Below are 22,631 nucleotides of genomic sequence, written 5' to 3' on the forward strand. Positions count from 1 at the left end.
ATAGTCCAGACAGTCGCTGTAAAGCACTGCCCTGTCCCTTCGCAGTCTGAAGTCGGCGTCAGTGTAACAGGTGCTCTGGTTAGCAGTTCCCGCTACCCACGGTCCACAGGTGGGATCTACAGCCTGCCACGTGTCCAGCGCCCCACCACCCTCCTCTTCCTCGTCATTCCCCAAATGCGTGTGACACCCCTGTTCCTGCCCACTTAGCCCAAAGAACCCCGGCTCCCTCTTGGCTCCGACACCTGTCTTTCATTCTAGGGCCAGACGGAGCCTCACCTCCTTTCAGTGACGTCTCCTTTCTTTCGACTCCTGGGACACTTCTTTTCAATGTCATTTGTCCAGCACTTAGCGCACCAGACTGCTATCTGTCTTTGTTATAAATATGCCCTGTCTTCTCAGCGAGATGAAAAGCCCCCCGCACTCCATCTCCTGCCTACAATAGGTGCCCCGTAAGTGTTTGGTGAGGTAATGATGACGGCCAGGAGAGAGTAAATCTGTTAAGCACATTATTTCCCACAGCCAATAAAAGAGCAGGCCCCTGTGACTGCTTTAATTCACTTGGGAGATGAACCAGAAATGCAAGAGACGTATTTTCCCATTTTAATAATATTTTATATTAATGGCAAATATTAATATTCTCCCTCCCATCATTTAGCGGTCCTCTTGTACTATTATTTGAAAGGAATAAATATATCGCTTAAATTTTATTATTCAAGAATATTGCCATTCCTGTTTATGGATATCCGCTACGTATAAATTTAACGTTCCAAATCGTCTGTTTTCTCAAAGCAAATCATTTCAGTTGCCATTAAGTGAGGCAGTTACCAAAATTTTAAATCATATTTGCAAAGAAAGAAAGGCAGAAAAGAGGAAAAAATTGGATTCAGCAGCGCTTTTCATGGGCACTGGACAAATGTGTTCTGAAGAAATGAATAAATAAATGATGAATGAATACAGCTGTGTATTTGAGAAAACTGGCTGTGATTATACAGGGTCCACGCACGAGAAGTAGGGAGTCAACACTCAAGGCAATCAACTTGTTTTTCTGCATGTAACCAAACAACTGTCTAATCACTTCCTGTCCGGTCCCAAATAATAGATTGTTTGTAATGCTATTAGGGGAAAGGAAAAAAATAAAAAATAAAAATAAAACACTGAAGGGTGCGGAGAGAAGCAGCTCAGGAAAAGGGAGCAGCGTATCCAAAGGTCCTGGGGTAGAAAGGAGAATTGTATTTTCTAGGGGATAACAGAAGTCCAAGGTAGCTGAAATGTAAAATGTGACAGAGTAAATGGCATCATTTGAAAATAACAGACAGAACTCAGATCAGACAGGGCATCATACACTGTACTTAGAATGTATCTCTTCATCCTATGAGCAACTGGAAGGCTTTGAAGAGTTTTTAGTGGACCAGTGAAATAGTCCATGATGCACTTTGTTTTTGTTTGTGTTTGGTTTTTTCTAAGTAGGTCTTGAACTCAGGGCTTGAACTCATGACCCTGAGATCAAGACCTGAGCTGAGACCAAGAGTCAGATGCTTAATCAAATGAGCCACCCAGGCACCCCTCAATTATGCATTTTTCAAAATGTTTCTTTATTTATTTTGAGAGACAGCACAAGCAGGGGAGAGGCAGAGAGGGAAGGAGAGGATCCTTCAGCACAGAGCCTGACATGGGGCTCGATCCCACAAACCAAGAGATCATGGCCTGAGCCGAAATCAAGAGTCAGATGCCCAACTGACTGAGCCACCCAGGTGACCCTCATTTATGCATTTTGAAGAAATCTTTCTGCAAAAGAAAAAAACACAGAAGCAGGGAGACCATCATTCATTCATTCAGCAAACATTTTTTCAGCACCTACTAAGTATCAGACGTTATTCTGGAAATTGGGAAGAAAGTATAGAGAATAGAAACAAAGATTTGTACTCTCATGAGGAAAAACTAAGGCAGAAAAGGGAAGGCCTGCCCAAGGAAAAGAAGTGGGTAAATTCTTCTTTTAATGAGGAACTCACAGAAATAATCACTGAGAAGGCAACATGTGAGCAAAGACCTAAAGGGGGGGAGGGGTCAGCCATGCAGATAACTGGGAATGAGTGAGCATCCGGGACAGAAGAGCCAACCAGCGCAAGGGTCCTGAGGCAGGAACATGCTGGCTTCTGAGGAAATAGCAAGGAGGCTAATGTGGACTGGTGAGGAGTAGCAAAGAGGAGAATAAGAGATTATCTTCGATCTTATAGGAGAAGGCCCATGCAGGGCCTGGTGAGCCATGATGAAGACTGGTTTTTTTACTTTGAGTGAGATTGGAAGCCATGGAGGGTCCTGAGCAGAGGATCCCTCTGACTGCCCTCTCAGAAGGGCCTGGGTCGGTGGGGGCAGAGCCCGGTTGGGGTAGGACAGGTGGAGGAATGGTGGAAGCAGGGAGGTTTGTTAGAATGCAGGTGAGTACCGTAATCCAGGCAAATGATGCTGGTGGTGTGGTCCAGGGAGTGGAAACGGAGGTGATGAAAAATAAGTGTCAGGGTGTATTTTAAAGATAGAGCCAGGGCGCCTGGGTGGCTCAGTCAGCAGAGCGTCCGACCCTTGATTTCGGCTCGCGTCCTTATCTCACAGTTCGTGAGTTCGAGCCCCGCGTCAGGTGCTGTGCAGACGGTGTGGAGCCTGCTTGGAATTCTCTCTCTCCCTCTCTCTCTGCCCCTCCCCTGATCTCTCTCTCTCTCTCTCTCTCTCAAAATAAATAAGTAAACACTAAAAAGAATAATAAAAATTAATAAAGATAGAGCCAAGGAGATTTGCTGACAGATCTTGCGTTTAATATAGCGGGAAGAGGGAGAGCAGGGCTTTTGATAATAACCTCAAGTTTAAATAACCTGAAGTAGGTGGAAAATGGAGATGGGATACTTTGGGGGGGAGGCGAAGATCAACATCTGGTTTTGCATATGTTGTGTTCGAAGTGCCAGTAAGACCTCTCCTTTCCTGGGATTGGTAGGGAGAGGAAGCACGGAGAAAGAGAGGACCCACCTCACAATGAAGTGAGGCCAGGAGGGCTCATTGTTAAGGAGAAACTGATTCACAGGGCTCCTGGGGGGCTCAGTCGGTTGAGCGTCCAACTTTGGCTCAGGTCATGATCTCGCGGTCTGTGAGTTCCAGCCCCGCGTCGAGCTCTGATGGCTCGGAGCCTGGAGCCCGCTTCGGATTCTGTGCCTCCTTCTCTCTCTGCCCCTCCCCTGCTCATGCTCTGTCTCTGTCTAGCTCTCAATAATAAATAAACATTTAAAAAAAATTTTTTAAAAAAAGGAGAAACTGATTCAGATCAGGTGATGCAGTTAGAAGACGATGCAGGTGAAGTCCGGGTGGTGGCCATCGGGTCCCTGATGTCACGTGGCCAGCACCAAGGCACAGAGACAGGTCAGCTCATCTGCATTGGCCAGGGTCCACACGGGCACTCTGGTGCCGGGAGGTGCTTGTGCTTCCCCGAGATGGAGAGAGTGAGTGAAACACACTTAGGAGGTGAAAATCAACAGCTTGGTTGAAACGCTCGAAGCAAACAAACCTAGGATAAAATACTAAGGTAAAACATAGAACTACGGAAGGTTTGTCAAATTGGACCAGAAGGCAAAATTAGGAAATACAATTAATTCTCAATTAATCTAATGAATGCTGCTTTCAGTCCCAGGAACACAGTGCAGTATTTAAACGACACCTGTAATGCTACGATGCCTAAATAAGGGAGGGCAGTGTTTAGAAACTATTGCACTTATGTATGAACGTACGGATATGGAAGGGCACGATCGATTTCTGCGAAAAGATCCCGCAAAATATTTAGAGTAGCTATCCCTGGATGGTGGAATTTCTGGTGACTTTCCGTTATTTATTTTCTTCTTGCTGTTTACTTTCTAAGTTTTCATCATCATGTTTTATTTCACAACTTGAAGATCAGGGTATCAGTTTTGTTCCTCTGGTAGGTAGGTCACAAAGACCCTGTGAGATGATTTACAGCTGGTCACTCTGGCCAGATTGCCGGCCCTGTCTTTAAGCGATGGGATGTCGAAAGCTACTAACGTGAAGATTCCAATTTGAGTTAAAAATGAGATAGGGGCGCCTGGGTGGCGTAGTCGGTTGGGCGTCCGACTTCAGCCAGGTCACGATCTCGCGGTCTGGGAGTTCGAGCCCCACGTCAGGCTCTGGGCTGATGGCTCAGAGCCTGGAGCCTGTTTCCGATTCTGTGTCTCCCTCTCTCTCTGCCCCTCCCCTGTTCATGCTCTGTCTCTCTCTGTCGCAGAAATGAATAAATGTTGAAAAAAAAAAATTTAAAAAAAAAAAAAAAAAATGAGATAAAAAATTGATGCCTGTAAAAATCATAAATAAATACAAGTTATGTTTGCAGTGCGGATTAATTAACAGCAGGATCTAGAATACTATATTTCTCTTTTTGAATATTGTCTGTCATCACCGGGGAGAAGCAAGACGGAGAGGAGAAAAGAATAACGTGTTGAGGTGAAATGAGCCAGAACTTAGGAGGAGTAAGGCTTGGGGGGCCCGGGAAGCCCATCTTTCCTTTGATTTGCGTTCGGAATGCCATCATTTCATTTCATTTCATTTCATTTGCGTTCGGAATGCCATCCCTAACCTAGAATAAAACGCATCGCTTCGTTTTCTTGGTCTCAGCGAAGCCCCCCAATATCCCACATGGTTATCTTTCGTAAATTATGTTTATTTTTAATATTGTATGCTCATGATTCTTTTATATGCCAAATGTCACACTTCGCCGATGGCGTGAGCCCATCCCTGCGTCCTGCGCTCACGTTGTATTTCACGTAGTGCTTTTTCAGTCTACAGGCGTCTCCACGGTCCTATATTGTATACGTTCTCATTCTCCTTCCCAGGCACAGTTCCAGATTGGATCATTTACACCATTTGCTGCTTCAACTTTGAGATGACAGTCCCTGAGAGCTCACTGTTGTGAGACTGGTAAACTCTTGTGCGGCTGGTGCCCTCAACCCTTACGGTCTGGTGTACCACTGAGCTGGTGTGTCAGAACTCAGAACGGAAGCGGAACTGGAGGACAGCGAAGGGTGCAAATCTGAGAGGAAGTGACCTGAAAGTGACACCTGACGCCAGAACTTACAGAGTTTTTTTCTTTTCCTTATATAGGAAGCCTACAGATTCAGTACAACCTGGGCGGAACCAGACAGCCATATAACATTGATGTAGACCACAGGAACATGGCCAATGGACAGCCCCACAGTGTCAACATCACCCGTCACGAGAGGACCATAATTCTCAAGGTATCCATGTGTGTCCGTGTCAGCTGTACGTCTTAGAGTATTATAATCTCTACGCGCTGTTCTACGTGGATGCTGGTTTCGTTTTGGGTGGTTGGGGCAGGCGGAAGAGACCCGTACTATACCTTCTCCTACAAACCCCTAACTAGCGAGGGAGAAAGAAATGTCGTTTATTAAAGGAGAGTCAGTGACAGAGTTGATGGCGCAGACATTTCTTAGGGAGGAGGTAGAAGAAACGTTTGCTATGTATATTCTTTGTAACTCTCAGACTCACACATCTATCAGTCTCCTGTTTTTATCTATCATGCCATTGTTTTTCTCCATGTTGTCAGATGCCTGAAGCTCATCATGTTTCCCAGCGAAGGTTATTTCGGTTTATCTGACCTACTTCCTTCACTACTCTGACACAATATGAATAACGTTGGTTGTTGTGGTTGTTTTCTTCTTCTTCTTCTTCTTTGGATGCTTTGCCTTAAAAATCTTCAAAACACAGACCTTCCCCGAAATCTCAGACTCTGGTTGTTGGCTCTGAACACACAAAGGGCTGGTGTTGTTACGACAGTCAAATTTTATTTCAGGTTCATTGATTGTCCCTGCCCCCACCACTGATTTTTAACAATGGAGAAACCAGCCTGGGAGACACCATGAATAAAACATAGCATGAGGAGGTCTCCCTGGGAACGAAGCCAGAAAGATCAAGGATGGGAACTGTCACTGCATTCTCTAGAAGGAGTTCAAAATAGATACCTGTCAGGAAGAAGAACCGCAGGGGGACACTGTTTTGTCAGCAGAGTGGAGTGTCATTTGGCAGGGGCTCAGCCGCCACTCAGACCGCATTCGGATCCGGCTGGTTGCTGGGGGAAGTTCAGGCTGCAGAGAAAAGGCACGACCAGCCCTGTGTCTTTCTGAGCAGTGGTGGATGTCAAATTCATAACTTGATATGGAGTTTATGCTTGGCCTTTAGCAGTAAATGCTGGAGGGTGTGTTAAGGACGGGTCTTTCCTAGGAAAATGACAACGTGCAGTTAGAGTTTACTGTACGATCCATCAAGTACGTGTCAAAAAGGTGAGCTCAGTGCCTGGCTCATATCAGAAGCTGCAGGGGCACCTGGGTGGCTCAGTCGGTTAAGCGTCCGGCTTCCGCTCAGGTCATGATGTCACGGTTCGGGAGTTCCAGCCCCGCGTCAGGCTCTGTGCTGACAGCTCAGAGGCTGGAGCCTGCTTCAGATCTGCGTCTCCCATTCTCTCTGTCCTCCCCTGCTCATGCTCTGTCTCTCCCTCTCCCTCAAAAATAAATAAACATTTAAAAAAATTTTTTAATAAAAAAGTAAAAATTTTAAAAAAAAAGAATAGGAGCCCAGTTCCAGAAAGAAAAAGAGACCTAAGAGGTGTGAAAACATTGGCCACACAACACTTTGAGGGTAGGAACAGCATAGACTTGTAACCAGGGTGACAGGGACCCCTCCGCTCCCTCTTCCTGGCACGTAGGGCAAGGCCATAGCACTGAGACTTCTGGATGTGTTTAGAAAGCCAGATGCCCCAATGCACTTGAACTCAACTAGGCAAGACCTTGTGGTCCCTGAGTGCTCTGGTCTTTCTCAGCCCAGTCTCTCCAGCCCAGCTCTGATGGAACATAAAGTTTAGGATGATGGCCAGAAAAAAAAAAAAAGATACGGCTTCTCCTTAAAGAAAAGTAGGTCAGACAGGGAGGCCTCATGGACCATGCTGGTAAATCCAAGGATACCTTTAGAACTCTAGAAAATACCTTTTCTTTTTTTTTGTTTTTCTGGAAGCGCTCTACAAATCCACCTTGAGAACTTCTACAACCTTAAGAAAGTGTCGGAGAGCTATAGGAAAATGTTCATCATGATCATTTCTGTATGAAGGGATTACAAATGGTTTCATTTCCTCTAGAGTTTTCTGTATTTCCTCGTTTTCTCTTGTAAGCATGTGCTGCGTGCTTTTGGTACGCGTTGCATTTTTATAATCAAAGAAAAACATGCAACCCAAGTAACTTCAACCCATTCTGAGAGCCCCCAGTTGTAACAGAATATAATGACAAAGATATTTGAATAATTTCAAATTAAAACGCACTTCTCATCAAAGAACAAAACTAAGGCTAATTCAAACAGGAATATAAAAACGCTATGCCTTTGGAATTAAGGCGAAATTTTATACGTTCACACACGCACAAACAGCACATAATTCCAATGATGTTTATCCGTGTTTATGGTGTTTTTGAAAGCAGGTTTGCTTTCCTAGCTGGGTTTGGCTAAAGCTAACATTAAATTAATTTGCATTCCCTGAGCACATACTGTCTGAAATGGTGCTGAGCCCTGGAGGGAAATTGACCTTGGATGAAACATTTGCTGCCAGAACACAAAGTGCCCCATCTCTACATAGATAATGAGGAGCTGACTCTAGGAGTCATCAGACCCGGGAGTGAGCCAGAACCCGTGACAACCCTCAAGTGGCATCATTTACGAAAACTCACAGTTGCACCGGGGATAATAGCTGAAGGCTTACGGCCAGTCAAGATGTAAAACAAACCCCGGGCAGGCAGAGAGCACCTGAAAAAGTAGTGTAGGTGATGAAAATGCATGCCAATTAGAGGAACCCAAGAACCGAAAACATTACAAGGAATAATTTCAAAGTCTTGTGTTACAAAGCCTTTCTTCTCGCTTTCCTTCCTTCCTGATGTCCACAGCTTTGTCTCTTCTTCCTCCCCTTCCTTTCATCCCTCATCCCGTTCCATGAGGGAGGTAAGGTGGTTCACAGGCAGTCTGTACAACAAAATAGAGGATTGAAGCATGTCACAAAAGCATATGCATACACACACACACACACACACACACACATACATATATTTGCATGTCATGAGTTATATTTATTGGCATAAAAAGCTGCTCCGGAGGTGCCTGGGTGGCTCAGTAGGTTAAGCATCCGACTCTTGGTTTCTGCTCGGGTCATGAGCGCGTGGTTCCGTGAGGTAGCCTGGCAGCTACCTCTGGCCGGTAAGAAACTGAGTGGGTTTATAACAATAACAATAGTTATTATTACTGTTACAAAATAGTTCAAAAGTATGCACAACCACAGAGACTAATAAAACACGCGCCTCTGTGTCTATCAGCCGAACGCTACAAATTTTGGCATTTTGCTCTCTCTCTTCAGAGTTTGTTTTTTTTTTTCTTTAATGCAGTGATAATCGAGGCCCTGGGTCCTCCTCGTTAGATAGTGAGCCCTGAGGAAGGCAGTGGGCAAGGCCTTCAGAAGCATTCCTGCAACAGATGTGTTTTTCACAGGGCTGTTTGATGTAGCATCACTCGATGAGCATAACTTAAAAACGGATTTTGGTGCAAACAGTTCCGGGGGTGGAGGGGGTGACGGGCCCACGAAGGGGGCAAGGGGCCTATATGATACTCTGGCCTGATCCCAGGGGTCAAACTAGCTCCAAAAAAAATGAATAAACTCCCTGTTCTTAAAATAACTATCACATATTTAGGAGCTTTGATGGAAGTTAGACAATAGAGACAGAGCTCAGGGATATATTCTCTGGCATAGATACTCAGAGTCTGTATTCTCCACAAACCAAATGAACAGATGGTAAGGATGTCATGTTCATTTTGGCTTTCATCTAACTGGAGGGCCATCCCATCTTTGCCAAGAAGAGGCTAACAGATTTCTCCCGCCAGGAAAATTAAGGACTTTCTTAAAAAAATAACTCCCAAGCCCTCAAGAGCAAACGATGATTAGGTCCCGAAATTTTTGTGCCGCAGAGAGCATGTGACTTCAGTTGTTTTCATCAGGAATTTTCAAAATAAATGTTCCCCCCCCAAAAAAAAATCACTTTTAAAATAAAATAAAGATGCTAATTTTTGACTGCTATTAATCAGAACTTCAACCAAATTACGTAAAAAGCAGCTGACAGTGGAGCTACATTTTTTTTTCAATATATGAAATTTATTGTCAAATTGGTTTCCATACAACACCCAGTGCTCATCCCTGGAGCTACATATTGAATATGCATCCTAAAAAGGGTCAGAGAAGTATACTCAAGGGCAACAGTGTGTGCTAAATGCTAGGGACAAAGAAAAAGATACAAATGTTAGGACAGCCCCAGTTGCCACTGCAAATTAACCCTAAAGTCTCAGTGGTTTAACCCAATGGAAGTCTGTCTTCTATAGTTTTAGAAAAGCAAAGTCCTGTGGCCCCTCGTAGTGATGGAATTGTGCTAGGCGGGTGCTCTAAGGACCCGCCCCCACCGTCCCTCCCCTCCCATCCCTTTGGCATTGGAAGTAGTTCTTGACTAAACCAAATCTCTGTCCATTATTTGTGTGGCCCTCCATGGCTCTGTCCTCTGGGACACTCTGCCTTGTCCATCATCGGCGGTGGCCACCTCTGAATTGAGGGTTGCAGATAATGCGTGCATTGAAGCATTGCATTTCCTGCAAGGGAAGGGTCCTCGAGGGTCCATGCCCTGCAAGCGTCAGTCACACTGAGGGCTGTTTTACACTTACGAGTCTGTTGTAGACCAACTGTATTGGTTCCTTTGCCAATACGATTCCTCTAAAACCTGAGCCGGCTTCCGATCTGTGTGCCTCCTGTCAGTTTCATGTGCCAGTAGTAAACCGTACATCCTTTCCTGGACATAAAGCTTGGACATATGTACTCATTTGCTCCCATGCCTCTCTCTCAAGGTCACGACAGCTCTCTTGTGGCCGTCTGAAACAAAAGGCATGGGCGGGCAGTTGAGACTCCAGGTTTTACCTTCACCCACGGAGCTAAGCCAGTTTGCGGAGCGGAGGAACCCGAATGTGCCTTTGTTGGTCAAATCTCCTTGCAGTTGATTTCTTATTCCCTGATGCAAGCCTCTAAAGTTTTGCACTTTTGTCTATTCCCTTTCACTGATGTTTGGAAACCAGCCAATTCTGTTCTGAACCCACCTCGTCTTTGACTTAGGCAGCAGGAAACAACTGATACCCAGGACCGTTCTGGCTCTTTTGAAACACTTTTCCCAGAGCTACAGGTCACAGGCACTTAAGTCTGCCTTCCGGGTTACATGAGGTGACCGTCTTAAACACTATTTTATCTCATACCGTTGTTTTCCATCTTTCCAGCCTCTGACGTCCATTCTTGTGCTAATGATCCCGAGCTTAGCTTTCTGTTATGGCCACACCAACTTCTGCCTTAGCTCCGGCTACCTTAGCTGCTATAACTACAAGAATTTATAGATTGGGGTTGTGGTTTCACAGATGTATGCTTGTCTCCAAACTCATCAAGTTGGATATATTCATCATATACAGCTTTTTATAGGGGAAAATCAATCCATCTATCAATCAAGTAGATGGCAAAAACAACAACAAAAAAACTTTAGAGCAGTTTTATTAGCCGTAAAATGAGAAGTAACTCAATGACCCACTTGGAGGACCATAAAACCATAACGGTCCTGTGTGACAAAGAATTCAGCAGCCCAACTTCAGGACCAGTGTTCTGAAGAATTCCAGATCCGCTCTTCAAGTTGGTGTGAACATTACCTCGTGTACTTACATCATAGTGTCCTTTCCTTTGGTAACGTGGAGCCTGGACTGGACTTAGACCCCACCGCTGAGATAAGTCACTTAAAAACGTGTGCCTTTTTACCCTTGAACTTTCTGAGAATGGAGAACAGTCCTCAAAAGTATACAGATGTATGGGGCGCCTGGGTGGCGCAGTCGGTTAAGCGTCCGACTTCAGCCAGGTCATGATCTTGCGGTCCGTGAGTTCGAGCCCTGCGTCAGGCTCTGGGTTGATGGCTCAGAGCCTGGAGCCCGTTTCCGATTCTGTGTCTCCCTCTCTCTGCCCCTCCTCCGTTCATGCTCTGTCTCTCTCTGTCCCAAAAATAAATAAACGTTGAAAAAAATATTAAAAAAAAAAAGAAAAAGTATACGGATGTAAACACTCCTGAAAATTTGAACGTCCGCGGCTGTTCAAGCCTTTAGTAAAGAAAATCCTGCTGTTTGGAAACATGAAATCTTTTGGGGGGATGTCAGAACAAATAAAGGAAGCTGACCCAGCGTAGGGCCCCACTCTTGAAATTACATTTACTGTAACTTCTTGCCTTTGGCCTATTTAGTGTTTATGTCCTCGGCCTGATGAACTCACAGCCTTGGATGTGCAGAATCTTCACACCACCGGCATGCTCGACAGAAGGGGGTATCGGCAGGAATGATGGTGAACCTACAAAGTCCTCCGGTCCTTCCCTCCCAGAAGTGCCATTAGCCATCCAGTCGCTCTCTGTTGGGAGTCTGGCAAATATATTACTTACTTCACTTTCCACTTCAGTGGAACACTGACTTATGTTTAATTTGGTGGAGGGCAGAGGTCAATATTTTATTAGTTAGTGATATCATTACAGTGGTTTCATTCCATAGACGATATCTGGGAAGAGAAGGGAGAAGGATAGATACACTGGAAACTTGCCCTTTCATTTGGCCTGTGTGTGACTCAGAGTTTGTTTTAGTTTTGTTTTGTTTTCGGTGTTTCCAGAAGAGCCTATGCACAACTGAGTCACACATCAAAAACCTCATGACCTCATTAGCTTTTTATAATTTGGTTGGGGGCGGGGGCTAGAGGAGTCCTTGGCCCTTGGAAAGGTGTTTCAACACATTTTCCTTATTTAGTTCAGAATAGAGAGTAGGACTGTTGGGGGGGGGGGTCGCGGGGGGCTCCTGGGTGGCTGAGTCAGTTGAGCGTCTGGCTTCAGCACCGGGCATGATCTCGTGGTTTGTGGGCTCGAGCCCTGAGTCAGGCTCTGTGCTGACAGCTCGGAGCCTGGAGCCTGTTTTGGATTCTCCGTCTCCTTCTCTCTCTGACCCTCCCCCGCTCATGCTCTGTCTCTCTCTCTCTCAAAAATAAACATCAAAAAAATAAATAAAGAGTAGGACTGTTTGGTGAAGTGTCTCCCATAAGGAGAAGATGCCCAGCTCTCGGGACCTACGATTCCTCCCCCTGCCGGTGCCTTCAGAGCAACTCGCGGCCTCTAACGGACACTGTCTCTATACGTAGAGGGGTGAGCACTGGATTTAAGGATGCAGTTGAGGATGTATGATGAAGATTCTGCTGAAGGGCAGTGTTCTCAAGATGGTGCTGGACTATTCCATCAACAAGGCACTTTTCGTATACTGAAAACCGTCCGAGGATCGCCAAGAACGTCACACAGTGACGTCCAGTTGGCGTTACTCTCTTACGCATGTCCACCACATGACAGGAAAGTTCCGAAGAGCAAACACTCCTGACGTCGATAAAGTCAGCTGGTCATCAACACCATCCGTGAGGCTACTCGCTAATGTGAAGGGCAACCCCGAAGTAGCCCGACTTCATTCAAAACGAACTTGAGGACAAAGCGCGTCTTTTACCCTCAAGGGGCTTCTGTCCCGGGAGGAGAGAAGAGCTGTGTTCACAGTCATATCATTTCTGCAGAGAGGAGGAACCTAGTCTACCTCCTTCTCGTCCAGAAGAGACTTTAACGAGTTGGCCTCTCCAACAGTGTGCAAGTGGGAGAAAGGCGATGTAGCAGCAGAGGGCAGTAGCAGTTGGGGCCGGTAACAAGGACATGGCACGTAAGGGCAAGACTTCCCTTCGGGGAGGGTGTGGGTCTAAGCAGAGACCCCCGTGGACTGGGATTGCCACATTCAGAGGCCGTTACTAAGACATGAATAAAAAGGAGGCCTTCTTGCCAAGCTCGTCCATTTCGTAGCACCGTGTTCTCCGGCAAGCGATGGAACTGTTTCCTCATCTGTGAAATGGGAATAAGGCCGCCTAGCTTAATGGGAGTGTGTGCATTCAATGAAAACCTCAAGCGTAGTCTGTTGCCCAGCAAGTGCTTCCTTCCCAGTTCCCTCCTCTTTCTTAAAAGCAAAACTGGTAAGAAAGCAGCTGTCAGGTCATTATCAACAGGGCCTAGAGGATCAAGGCTCCCGTTCTGGTTTGCAGTTCAACCCAGGGAGTAAGTACGAGTGTTCCCAGTGGGCACATGTGCTTCTGCCTCCGTGAGCCACAGTCTAGCAGAAAAGGCCATCAATCACACAGACATGAACCAAGGGCCAATTGAAGCCTAAGCTCCCTCGGAGGAAGCTCAGAAAAGGGGGGAAATTGATCATCCCGGGGGTGGGAGGGAGTAGATCAGAGGAGACTCACAAAGGTATCTGAGCTGTTCCTTCAAGGTTTTCGGGGGGCAGGGGGAAGGGGGTACACAGGGACCACATTATCTTATCTTCTACTGCAGGGATTCAGTATTTGCTCTTTTGCAATCCATAAAAGTTACACAGAGGAAGGGAAAAAAAAATAGTGAGTTCAACCCATCCAGCTCATCTGATCTGAAACAGAAAAAGACTCATAATGAATATGTCAACACTTTCAAGTTTTTCATTTCTTCTCCAAAGCAATTTCATCTGCAAATGAATTATGCACTCCGGGGCTAGACAGGACCTCCACTCCTGCGCTCCAGAAAGAAATGTGTTTACTCCGCTTTCCATTTCTTACAGCTCAGCGGGAAAGCGGTTGCAATGCAATTTCTGAGGTGGTGTAGGGCTTGCGATGTCAGTCTTCTCTCCTTCTCCAGAACGCAGCAACGCTTGTCAACCCAAGGCTGGAGGAGACTTCGTCTCCCTCCCCCACCAAGCCCACCAAGTACATAAATCATCCCCCAAGAAAGAAGATGCGGTTCCTGGATTTCTCTTTTGTCTGGCGGGCCGACTCAAGTCCAGTCTGGGAGGCATCGTATTGTTGCATCCGTCTGCAGGGCGCCGAAATCACTCTCCAGGATTGTGATTCTCGAAGCTACTTTTCAGTACAATAGGCTGAGCTCGTTGTTTCCCCGTGCACGGGTCGCAGGTTTTTATCTCCTGGAAGTGTGTCTCCTTTCTGGAAAACAAATGCATCCCGCCGTGCGGTCTGAGGTTCCCAAGGGCTCTGCGGTGGCCGCCCCCGGGCTCAGGAGAGGGAAGAGAGCCCCCCGGGGCGTGAGCGGGAGATTTTGGTGGACCGTGGGGCCTGCCGCGGGTGCTGAGCCTGTGTTAAGATGCCCTCTAGCGGTCATGAGCCATAACCAGTGCTGAACTTGGGCAAGGAGCCCGGAGGCCAGTTTCTACAAAGGCTCCAGCGTCCTGGGTGCGAGCGCGGGTCATTCGTCTCTGCTATGAAATCCCGGATGGCAGCGGTGTTGCTCCCACAAACGGAAGCGTGCCGTCGTGTTCAGAGGGTACAACCCAGGGATTTTGCTCCTGTTTGCACCATGTCACGGCTGTGCCCCTGAGCCTCTGACCCTGGAGAGTCCCAGGAGGGGTTTGCTGAGTGACTGAGCGTACGAATGAGCCGAGTATGTAAGGAACAAGGGTTGTGAGCCCCACCGTGCGCCCGGTTGATTCTTCTTATTTCTGGGGCGTGTCTGATGCGCATTCTCCCCTCGGCCGCCACGTGATGGACAGAAAGAACCAGCCAGCGCCCATCCTAACGTGTCTGACACGAAACACTCTGCTCCAAATGTTGGAGGGGACGGCAGCACAGAAACTTGGTGGGTAGAGAGGGTCCCGGCCGGTAGTTCACAAGTGAAGGTCAAGGAAGGAGAAGCGGGGCACCTGGGTGGCTCAGTCGGTTGGGCGTCCGCCTTGGGCTCAGGTCAAGATCTCACCGCTCGTGAGTTCGAGCCCCGCGTCGGGCCCTGTGCTGACAACTCGGGGCCTGGAGCCTGCTTCAGATTCTGTGTCTCCCTCTCTCTCTCTGCCCCTCCCCAACTTGTGCTCTATGTCTCTCAAAAAACTAAATAAATGTAAAAAAAAAAAAATTTTTTTTTAAAGAAAGGAGAAGCAGGAGAAGGAATATTCTCTTCATCCCACTGAGCAAAAGGCTGTCTCTTGGTCCAGCGTCCCTCCTGAAACTGTCACCCAGGGCCACCAGCAGAAGAAATGAGCCCATCTACCAGCCCGGCTCCTGATATCCCCGGGGGAAATGACATCAGAATCTGGATATTTCGGGGCGTGTGGCTTCCATCCTGAGCTTGTGGGTTTAACCCCTGTAGCCAAACACTACAAATGCAGAGTGGGGAGCAGTGGGGAGCAGCAGAGGAAGAGTTGACACGTTCCTGTGGCCTCCAGCATCTGCACCAGCTCTGAAAACCTGTCTTGCTCCCAGAGATGGAGGCCAAGGGGGCTGGGGTCTTATCAGTCAGAAGATCCATAAACGGAGATGTAGTAAAAATGGGGGGAGGGGCGGACAGATGGCGGAAGCGACACTGGGGTGACCCTGCTCTCCACTCCTTCCCAATGTTCTGTGCCCACACCGGGGGCATCGTGCCAGGCTAGCCTTGCGATGGCACAGGGTCCAGGCCGGCACAGGGGAGAAGCTTCGACTTTGAATCCCACAGACCTCTGGGCTGTACCTCTTAGGATCTGCATCCTCATAGGCATCGCAACTTACTCCCGGTACCTCAGTGGCCTCCACTGTAAAATGGACACAGAGTATCAGCCCACAGTGTTGTTAGCAGATTCAGTGAGATGATACGTGTAAACTACCTCACGTGGGCTCTGACCTAGAGCCGACCTTCAAGAGATGTTAGATGCCGCCTTGATGATGGGGACACCGAGGAGGAAGAGGAAAGCTGAGAATCACGTCGGTCCACTTTGTTACAGCTTTCTCACACACGCATACACACACGCATGACACGGGGAACTGGGTCACGGGAGGGGCGAATTCTCTTCTCACACACCACACGTGAGCCCCTTGTCTTTTCTCTGCCCCGTTCCTCCCCACCTCTGCTAACTCTCCCACCCCTCCCCACTTTCTACTCCTTGGAACAGCCTCCAAGCATAGCATTAGAAGACATTAGTGTTTTCAGAAAGCCGAGCTCTCCTGCCTTCTGTAAGCCGGCAGACTGAGCACCAGACCCGTAGCATTTACCCCACATTCTGAAGTCCCTCCGTACGTACGTAAAGATTTTCTTCATGCCCCTTCTCACTCTTTTACCTGGAACAGAGTTTGAAGGATGTGGTGATCAGTCCTCTGATAATGCCAATTTTTAGACTCCATCCTGAATATCGTTATTGCTGCCAAAACCCACCGGCAAAGTAATATCGATGCAGCCTCTGTACTGAAAAGGATGTGTTTACTGAGTTGTTTTTTTTTTTTTTTTAATATCAAGGACTTTAACTATATTACAGTTAAAATCAATAGAAATGTAACCTTTTCAACCACTGAAAATGAGTTCATTTTTATTATTAGTCTTTTTCTGCCATTACAGTGTCATGATTACCAAAGGAACCAGGTCAACTTAAGCTTTATTGAAAGACCATTAGAGAAACAAACTCAAACTCATTTAAATACTGAAGCCACTGCATTAAAAGGATCAATAAAGTCAGAGCACCTGAGGTTGCTTTACTTAAACACCCCACATATGAGAATCATTCCATAATCACAATTTGAGCAAAGCTATAAACCTACCAGACCATCCAATAAATATGAAAACGCTGTTTCATTGCATACGTTTAGAATGGTAAAGCCCTTAACATTAGTCTGATTACACATACAGCATTTAAATTTTCTCTCAGTATTTTAAAACATCACCTGGCAAAGAATCATTGCTCGACGAATGCCATTTACTTAGGAAAGCCATTCTCTCCCTGGGTCAGGAGAATGACAATGATAGAAAACACCATTTTATTTCTTTAAAAATAACAAACACAGAGTTAGCTAGATGGAAAGGGAGTCTTAGCCTCGCAGGGAGTCAGGAAATTCTCTTTCAAACAACACTTAGCATGGTATCTTGCACAAGGTAATGTGTATTAAATTGAATATTTGTGACTGATGCCATGGACTTGGATTAGACCCAAAGCTCGTGGTGCCTCAGTTTCCCCATCTCTAAGTGTGATAACACCTTTCCATACCTCCTTCCCTAGATACTAGAACAAAGACAAATATCCCCATCCTCTTCAAGCTCCTCCTCAGAAACCACAATGTACGTTGCAAACTTGAGTAGTAGTGTTTGGTTAGGATGATTTTAGAATGAAAATGGTTCCTGATGGCATATTGTGTCTAACCTGTGATGCAACCTGGGATCACTACCTGTCCCTGCCTGACATCAGCAGATATGGGAAACATTCTATTCTTCTTTATTTAAAAACCACCTATTAGGTTTTTCTAATTAAAAGCTTACGTGTATTTATTGTGAAATGTTCAGAAAAGAATAGAGAGGAAAGTTAAGTTTGCCCGAGAGCTCTGTGTAAAGTCAAGACCTCCATGTTTCCACAAAACCCATCTTGCCTACTCAAGGGCGTTGTTATGACATTTCTGTCTTCCTTCTCCCCTGATGATGGGCTCGTTCCCATCATCAAACAAACATGAGTAATTCTCTCCATTAAAACAAAGTCCTATCCTCAGGGCGCCTGGGTGGCTTAGTCAGTTAAGTTTCCACCTCTTGATCTCGGCTCAGTTCGTGATCTCGTGGTTTGTGGGATCAAGCCCCTTGTCAGGCTGTATGCTAACAGCGCAGAGCCTGCTTGGGATTCTGTCTGTCCCTCTCTCTGTCCCTCCCCCACCCCCACAAAAAATAAATAAATAAACTTAAAAAAAAAAAAGTTCTGTCCTGACCACACTCTCCTCATTTATTTATTTTTCTTGGCAATAAAACTGGAGATAGTGGTCTATTCTCACATTTCAGGTAAGCTTCTCACCATTCTGAGTCACCGTTATTGACGTGTGAATCGCATGCCATGCAATGTGCACACGTGAAGTACACCAGTTGAGGAGTTTTGATGTGCACACCCAGGTAACCAAGACCATGGCCAAAATAGAGAACATTTCCAACACCCTGGAAGGTTCCCTCACACCCCTTTGTTGTCGATCTCCTCCGAAACTGCCCCGAGCAACCATTCATCAGATTTCTATTTCCGTTTCTATAAAACCACGTGTTCATTTTACCTGTTCCATAATCTTATATGAATGGGACCATAGCATCTGTTATCTTTCATTTCTGGCTCCTTCTATTCGGTGTAAGGATTCTGAGATCCGTTCTTCTTATTGTATCTGTAGTTGTATTGTCATTGCTGGGAAGTGTTGCATTTATGAATATACCATCATTTGTTTGTTCATTCACTGTTTGGTGAAAAATGGTGGATCATTTCCAGTTGGGGAATATTATGAACAAACCTGTTACGAACATTTGCATATATATGTATGCCATTTTTAAAAATTTCTCTGGGGTAAATATGGGAGTAGAGTTGACAGCTCTCTGGTACGTATCTGTTTAACTTGCTTTCTATTTTATGGGACCTCCAGCAAAACTAGAGAGTTCCAGTTGCCCCACATACTCACCAGCGCTTGCCATTGCCAGTCTTTTTAATTACATTTGAAGCAGGTGTGCAGGGCTACCTCACCTTGGCCTCAGTTCTCATGTCCCTTGTGACCACTGATGTTGAGCAACTTTTCACGTGCTCATTGACCATTGGCAAATCTTTCGTGAAGCGTCCGTTCACATCTCTTGTGCCTGAAAGATCTGCCTTCTTATTGCTGAGTTAGAAGAGGTTTTTACATGTTCAGTGTACAATTCCATTGCCAGATGCATGTATTGTGAATATTTTTTCTTCTGTTTTCTCTTATACGGATTCTCAGTCATGCTTTTGCCCACTGGCTAGAACTTCTCTCCTCAAGATGGCCAGTGACCTCCTCACTACTAAATCTAATTTTCAGCGCCCACATGTCTCCACCGTAGGGCAATATTCCACACAAGTGATCCCCTAACTTTGGGGACATTGCCGTGTTCTTGTTTCCTCCTACATCGCTAGGCTTGCTGCTCGGTCTCCTCTACTGGTTCCTCTCCCTCCTAGCCTCCCTCAGTTGGCAAACTTCTGAGCTCAGCCTGTAGTCCTTTCTTCTCTCCTGTTTTTATTCACCTTTTTGGTGGTTTCATCCCAAGTCACTATCCCAACCCCAACCTCTTCCCGTGTTCCAGATTCACATACCACGCGGACATCACACACATCTAACCAACTACTAGACGTCTAACAAACCTTCAAACTCAATATTTCCAAGTCTAACCCCCTTGGGGGCCACCCACACACAACCTGCCTCATCTGTAGCCTTTCCAATGGGATTCAATGGCTACCCCATCCTTCCAGCTGCTCAGGTCTCAAACCTGGGAACATCACTGGAATATCACCCCCTTGTTCCCACACTTCACATCCAGAAAGTCAAAGGTCGGATTGTCTTGATCTTCAAAACATCCATATTCTGAGTGGTCTCACCCTTTGGAACTGAGCTCTGGTACCACCACCCACTTCTTGACAGACCCTCCATGAACACCCATGTGATCGGCAGTGTTTGGGTGAGGCATCTTTTCCCTGCCATGCTTGTTCTGAGCCTAAATTCAGCCCTTTGAATGTTCCATTGAATCTCTACCTTGTTTTTTTTAAGTAAGTCTGAATCTCATTCATTTTTGCCACAGCTTCTAAACTATTCATATATATTTTTAATCCTTGTCCTATTGTTAGCTTACCCTCTGCAAAGACTTCCAGAACCAAAATTCATACCTTAAGAACACAGTCCCCCACAAGACTGCCCTTGCCTCAGACATCAGCTGCAAGTTCAGGGGTCCCAGGCCACCCTCATTTCTGACCAACTGGCTACAAATTCACTAATTTCTCAGGCTGAACCGCTTGGTAGAATGACTCATGGAACTCAGGAAGGTGCTACATTTATGATAACAGTTTTATTATAAAGGGTGCATATTGGGACCATCCAAAGTGAGGGATGTGGAACATGAGATTTGAGAGGTCCCAAAGGAAAGCTTCCTTGTCCTCAGGACACGTCACCCTCCCTGCACCTTGATGTGACAACACAAGAGTATCGTATGTTGGGCTTCTGTGTGCAGAGGATCTTTCTGGTTTTATTATATAGGCTTGACTGATACATTCATTAGCCACCATATCAGACTCAGTCTCCAGCCTTTAATCGGATTGCCTTGATTCACAATTCCCATCAACCTTCCATCCCTGATGGAAATCCAATGTCCGCCCCCCTCCCCCCAGGATTTCCAGGGGTCCTCTCTGTCTCTAGTCTCTTCTATGGATGCTCTATCTGAGCCACAATACACCCACCAAAATGAAGCTCGCACCTTCTGTGGTATACAAACACATACAGCGATTCAAAGCATATACTCCGCAGCAGCCCCCATTAGATGTCTCCCCATCATGAGCAGGAGGACACAGCATATTGAATTAAGTCTTGAACAACAGGCAGCTGAATGCTACACATTAGATACTGGTGTCCTCAGCAGGCCCTTTACCAATCATCCCTCTGTAGTGCTTTCTCACATCCCTCACCCCACTCGGTGCTGGACTCTCTTCTCTCTGATTCCTTCCCCCTGGCTCCCTGCCTCCTTCCTCACCCATCTCCAGGTCTCCCCACCACTATGTTCAACAAGAAGTCAACTCTTCCCAAGACAGGGTCCAAACTTCTAGGACCAGATCAGTCAGGTGCTTGGCAGACATAAAACATCAAATTTTCCCTCCTAGTAAAGAAATTGTAGCTACAGGTAACTACAATAAGTTGGGGGAGATGTAACATCAGAATAAAAATAAGTGAATAACCTCAGCCATGCTTGGCTCAAATCCAGACTTTACCCCCTGGCATTTAAAGCCCTGGATAATCTAGTGTCCCTTTGCTACCTTCCATTGTCATTTACCATTTCTCTCCAGAACACACCCTAAGAACCAGTGAGGCTGGTTACCTCAGTACCCCCTAGCGATGCATGCTTCCTTCAAAATGCCTCCACTCTGCAAAGTTCAGTATTAAACCATGATGGCAGTTATTCTCAGTACCAGACATCTTAGAATTTGGGTAATACTTTATACTCAGTTTTCATATATTGTTTTATACTATTATTCCCTGATTATTTTATCAGTCTTATTTCCAAAACAGGAGTAGAAACACCTTGAACCCAGCTGGGCACGTCTCTATGTACATCTTCAGCTTTCCTCCAGACCCACTTCACAAGGTGGCTGGTCAATAAAATCGCATGAAAAGTCCTTGCCTAGCGTTAGAAGGTATTAGAAGCCCTGTCATTTACAGAGAGATCACTGCTAGAAGAAGATATGGTCAGGGGGTGACTTGAACCCTCTGCCCAGGGTCTCCCTCTTCCCACAGGGAAGCCCCCCTCGGTGTCAGGTCACCCTGTGGTAATCATTCGCCCATGCCCTGGATAGCCTATGGGATGGGTGCACCACTGGACAGGGGTAACCTTCTTAAGTAGTTCACACTGACATATGCCTCCAGCTGGTGCAGCCAACCTGCTCACTTCTAAAAGATTTGACCAATTGTATCCTTCTGTGAAGGGCTTATCTTCAAATAAAGTCCTTGTATCTGGACCAGTCACCGTGAGGGCGCCATGTTGAGGACTTGACAATCAGAGAAGCCATCCACTTCCACACAGACCAGTCCCCAACTCAGCAAATAAACAACGTGACACCAGTAACATCAGACACACCACACTATAACAGTTCCACTCTTCATAGATTCATGAGACAGAGGTTTCCTAATACATCATTTTTATTGATGGCCTCATTAACACTCCCCCATATGACTCGCCCGGAATTCACCAGGAGCCAAATTTCAACAACCCCTGAAAACGCATGCTTGACAAATTGAGATCACAGGGGCTAAAAAAAAGACTAAAGTAGAAATGGCCTCAATCACATTTGTCGTGTCTACATCGCTTCTCATAACTGTTCTCGTTCTTGTTTTGTTATCGTTTTCACTTAATTGAAAATGTTTGCCACTGCATTATATACTTTCAGCAACACATCAAGACCTGTTTTCATAACTGACCATTTCTAATTTTGTTTTTCCTCCTCTTCTTTGTCTTCTCCCTTTTACCACCCATTTATTTGCTTTTCCTTATTCCTGGAAAGTCATTGTATAATCTACTAAAATGTGTTTGGCCGTGAGCCCTTCAGGAAAATATGCCGTGTGAAATGATTTAATTGATGCTGATTATGTAAATTATTGTCAAACCTACCCACTACGTGTAATGGTTAAATTGACCAGTTACTGAAGTGATTTTAAATATGAAGTTATATAGGGGCGCCTGGGTGGCTCAGTCAGTTGAGTGCTGACTTCAGCTCAGGTCATGATCTCATGTTTCATGGGTTCAAGTCCCGCACCGGGTTCTGTGCTGACAGCTCGGAGCCTGGAGCCTGCTTGGGATTCTGCATCTCCCTCTCTCTCTCTGCCTCTACCCTTTTCGTGCTCTCTCAAAAATAAAATAAACATTAAAAAAAATTAATATGAAATTGTATAAAAACCATGAGCTATGCTCATACTAGATCTC

General features: G+C 45.9%; 1 protein-coding gene across 1 annotated transcript in view; it reads left to right on the plus strand.

The window, feature by feature from the left end:
* Positions 1–22,631, plus strand: part of CNTNAP2 (contactin associated protein 2) — a 1,977,233-nt gene that overhangs the window by 1,823,519 nt on the left and 131,083 nt on the right. The window contains exon 20 of the mRNA XM_043589809.1: positions 5,149–5,282. Within this exon, the coding sequence (XP_043445744.1) occupies positions 5,149–5,282 (134 nt within the window). The remainder of the gene's footprint in view (positions 1–5,148; positions 5,283–22,631) is intronic.

Source organism: Prionailurus bengalensis, chromosome A2 (assembly GCF_016509475.1).
Source record: "Prionailurus bengalensis isolate Pbe53 chromosome A2, Fcat_Pben_1.1_paternal_pri, whole genome shotgun sequence".
In the NCBI taxonomy this organism is placed as follows: Eukaryota; Metazoa; Chordata; class Mammalia; order Carnivora; family Felidae; genus Prionailurus; species Prionailurus bengalensis.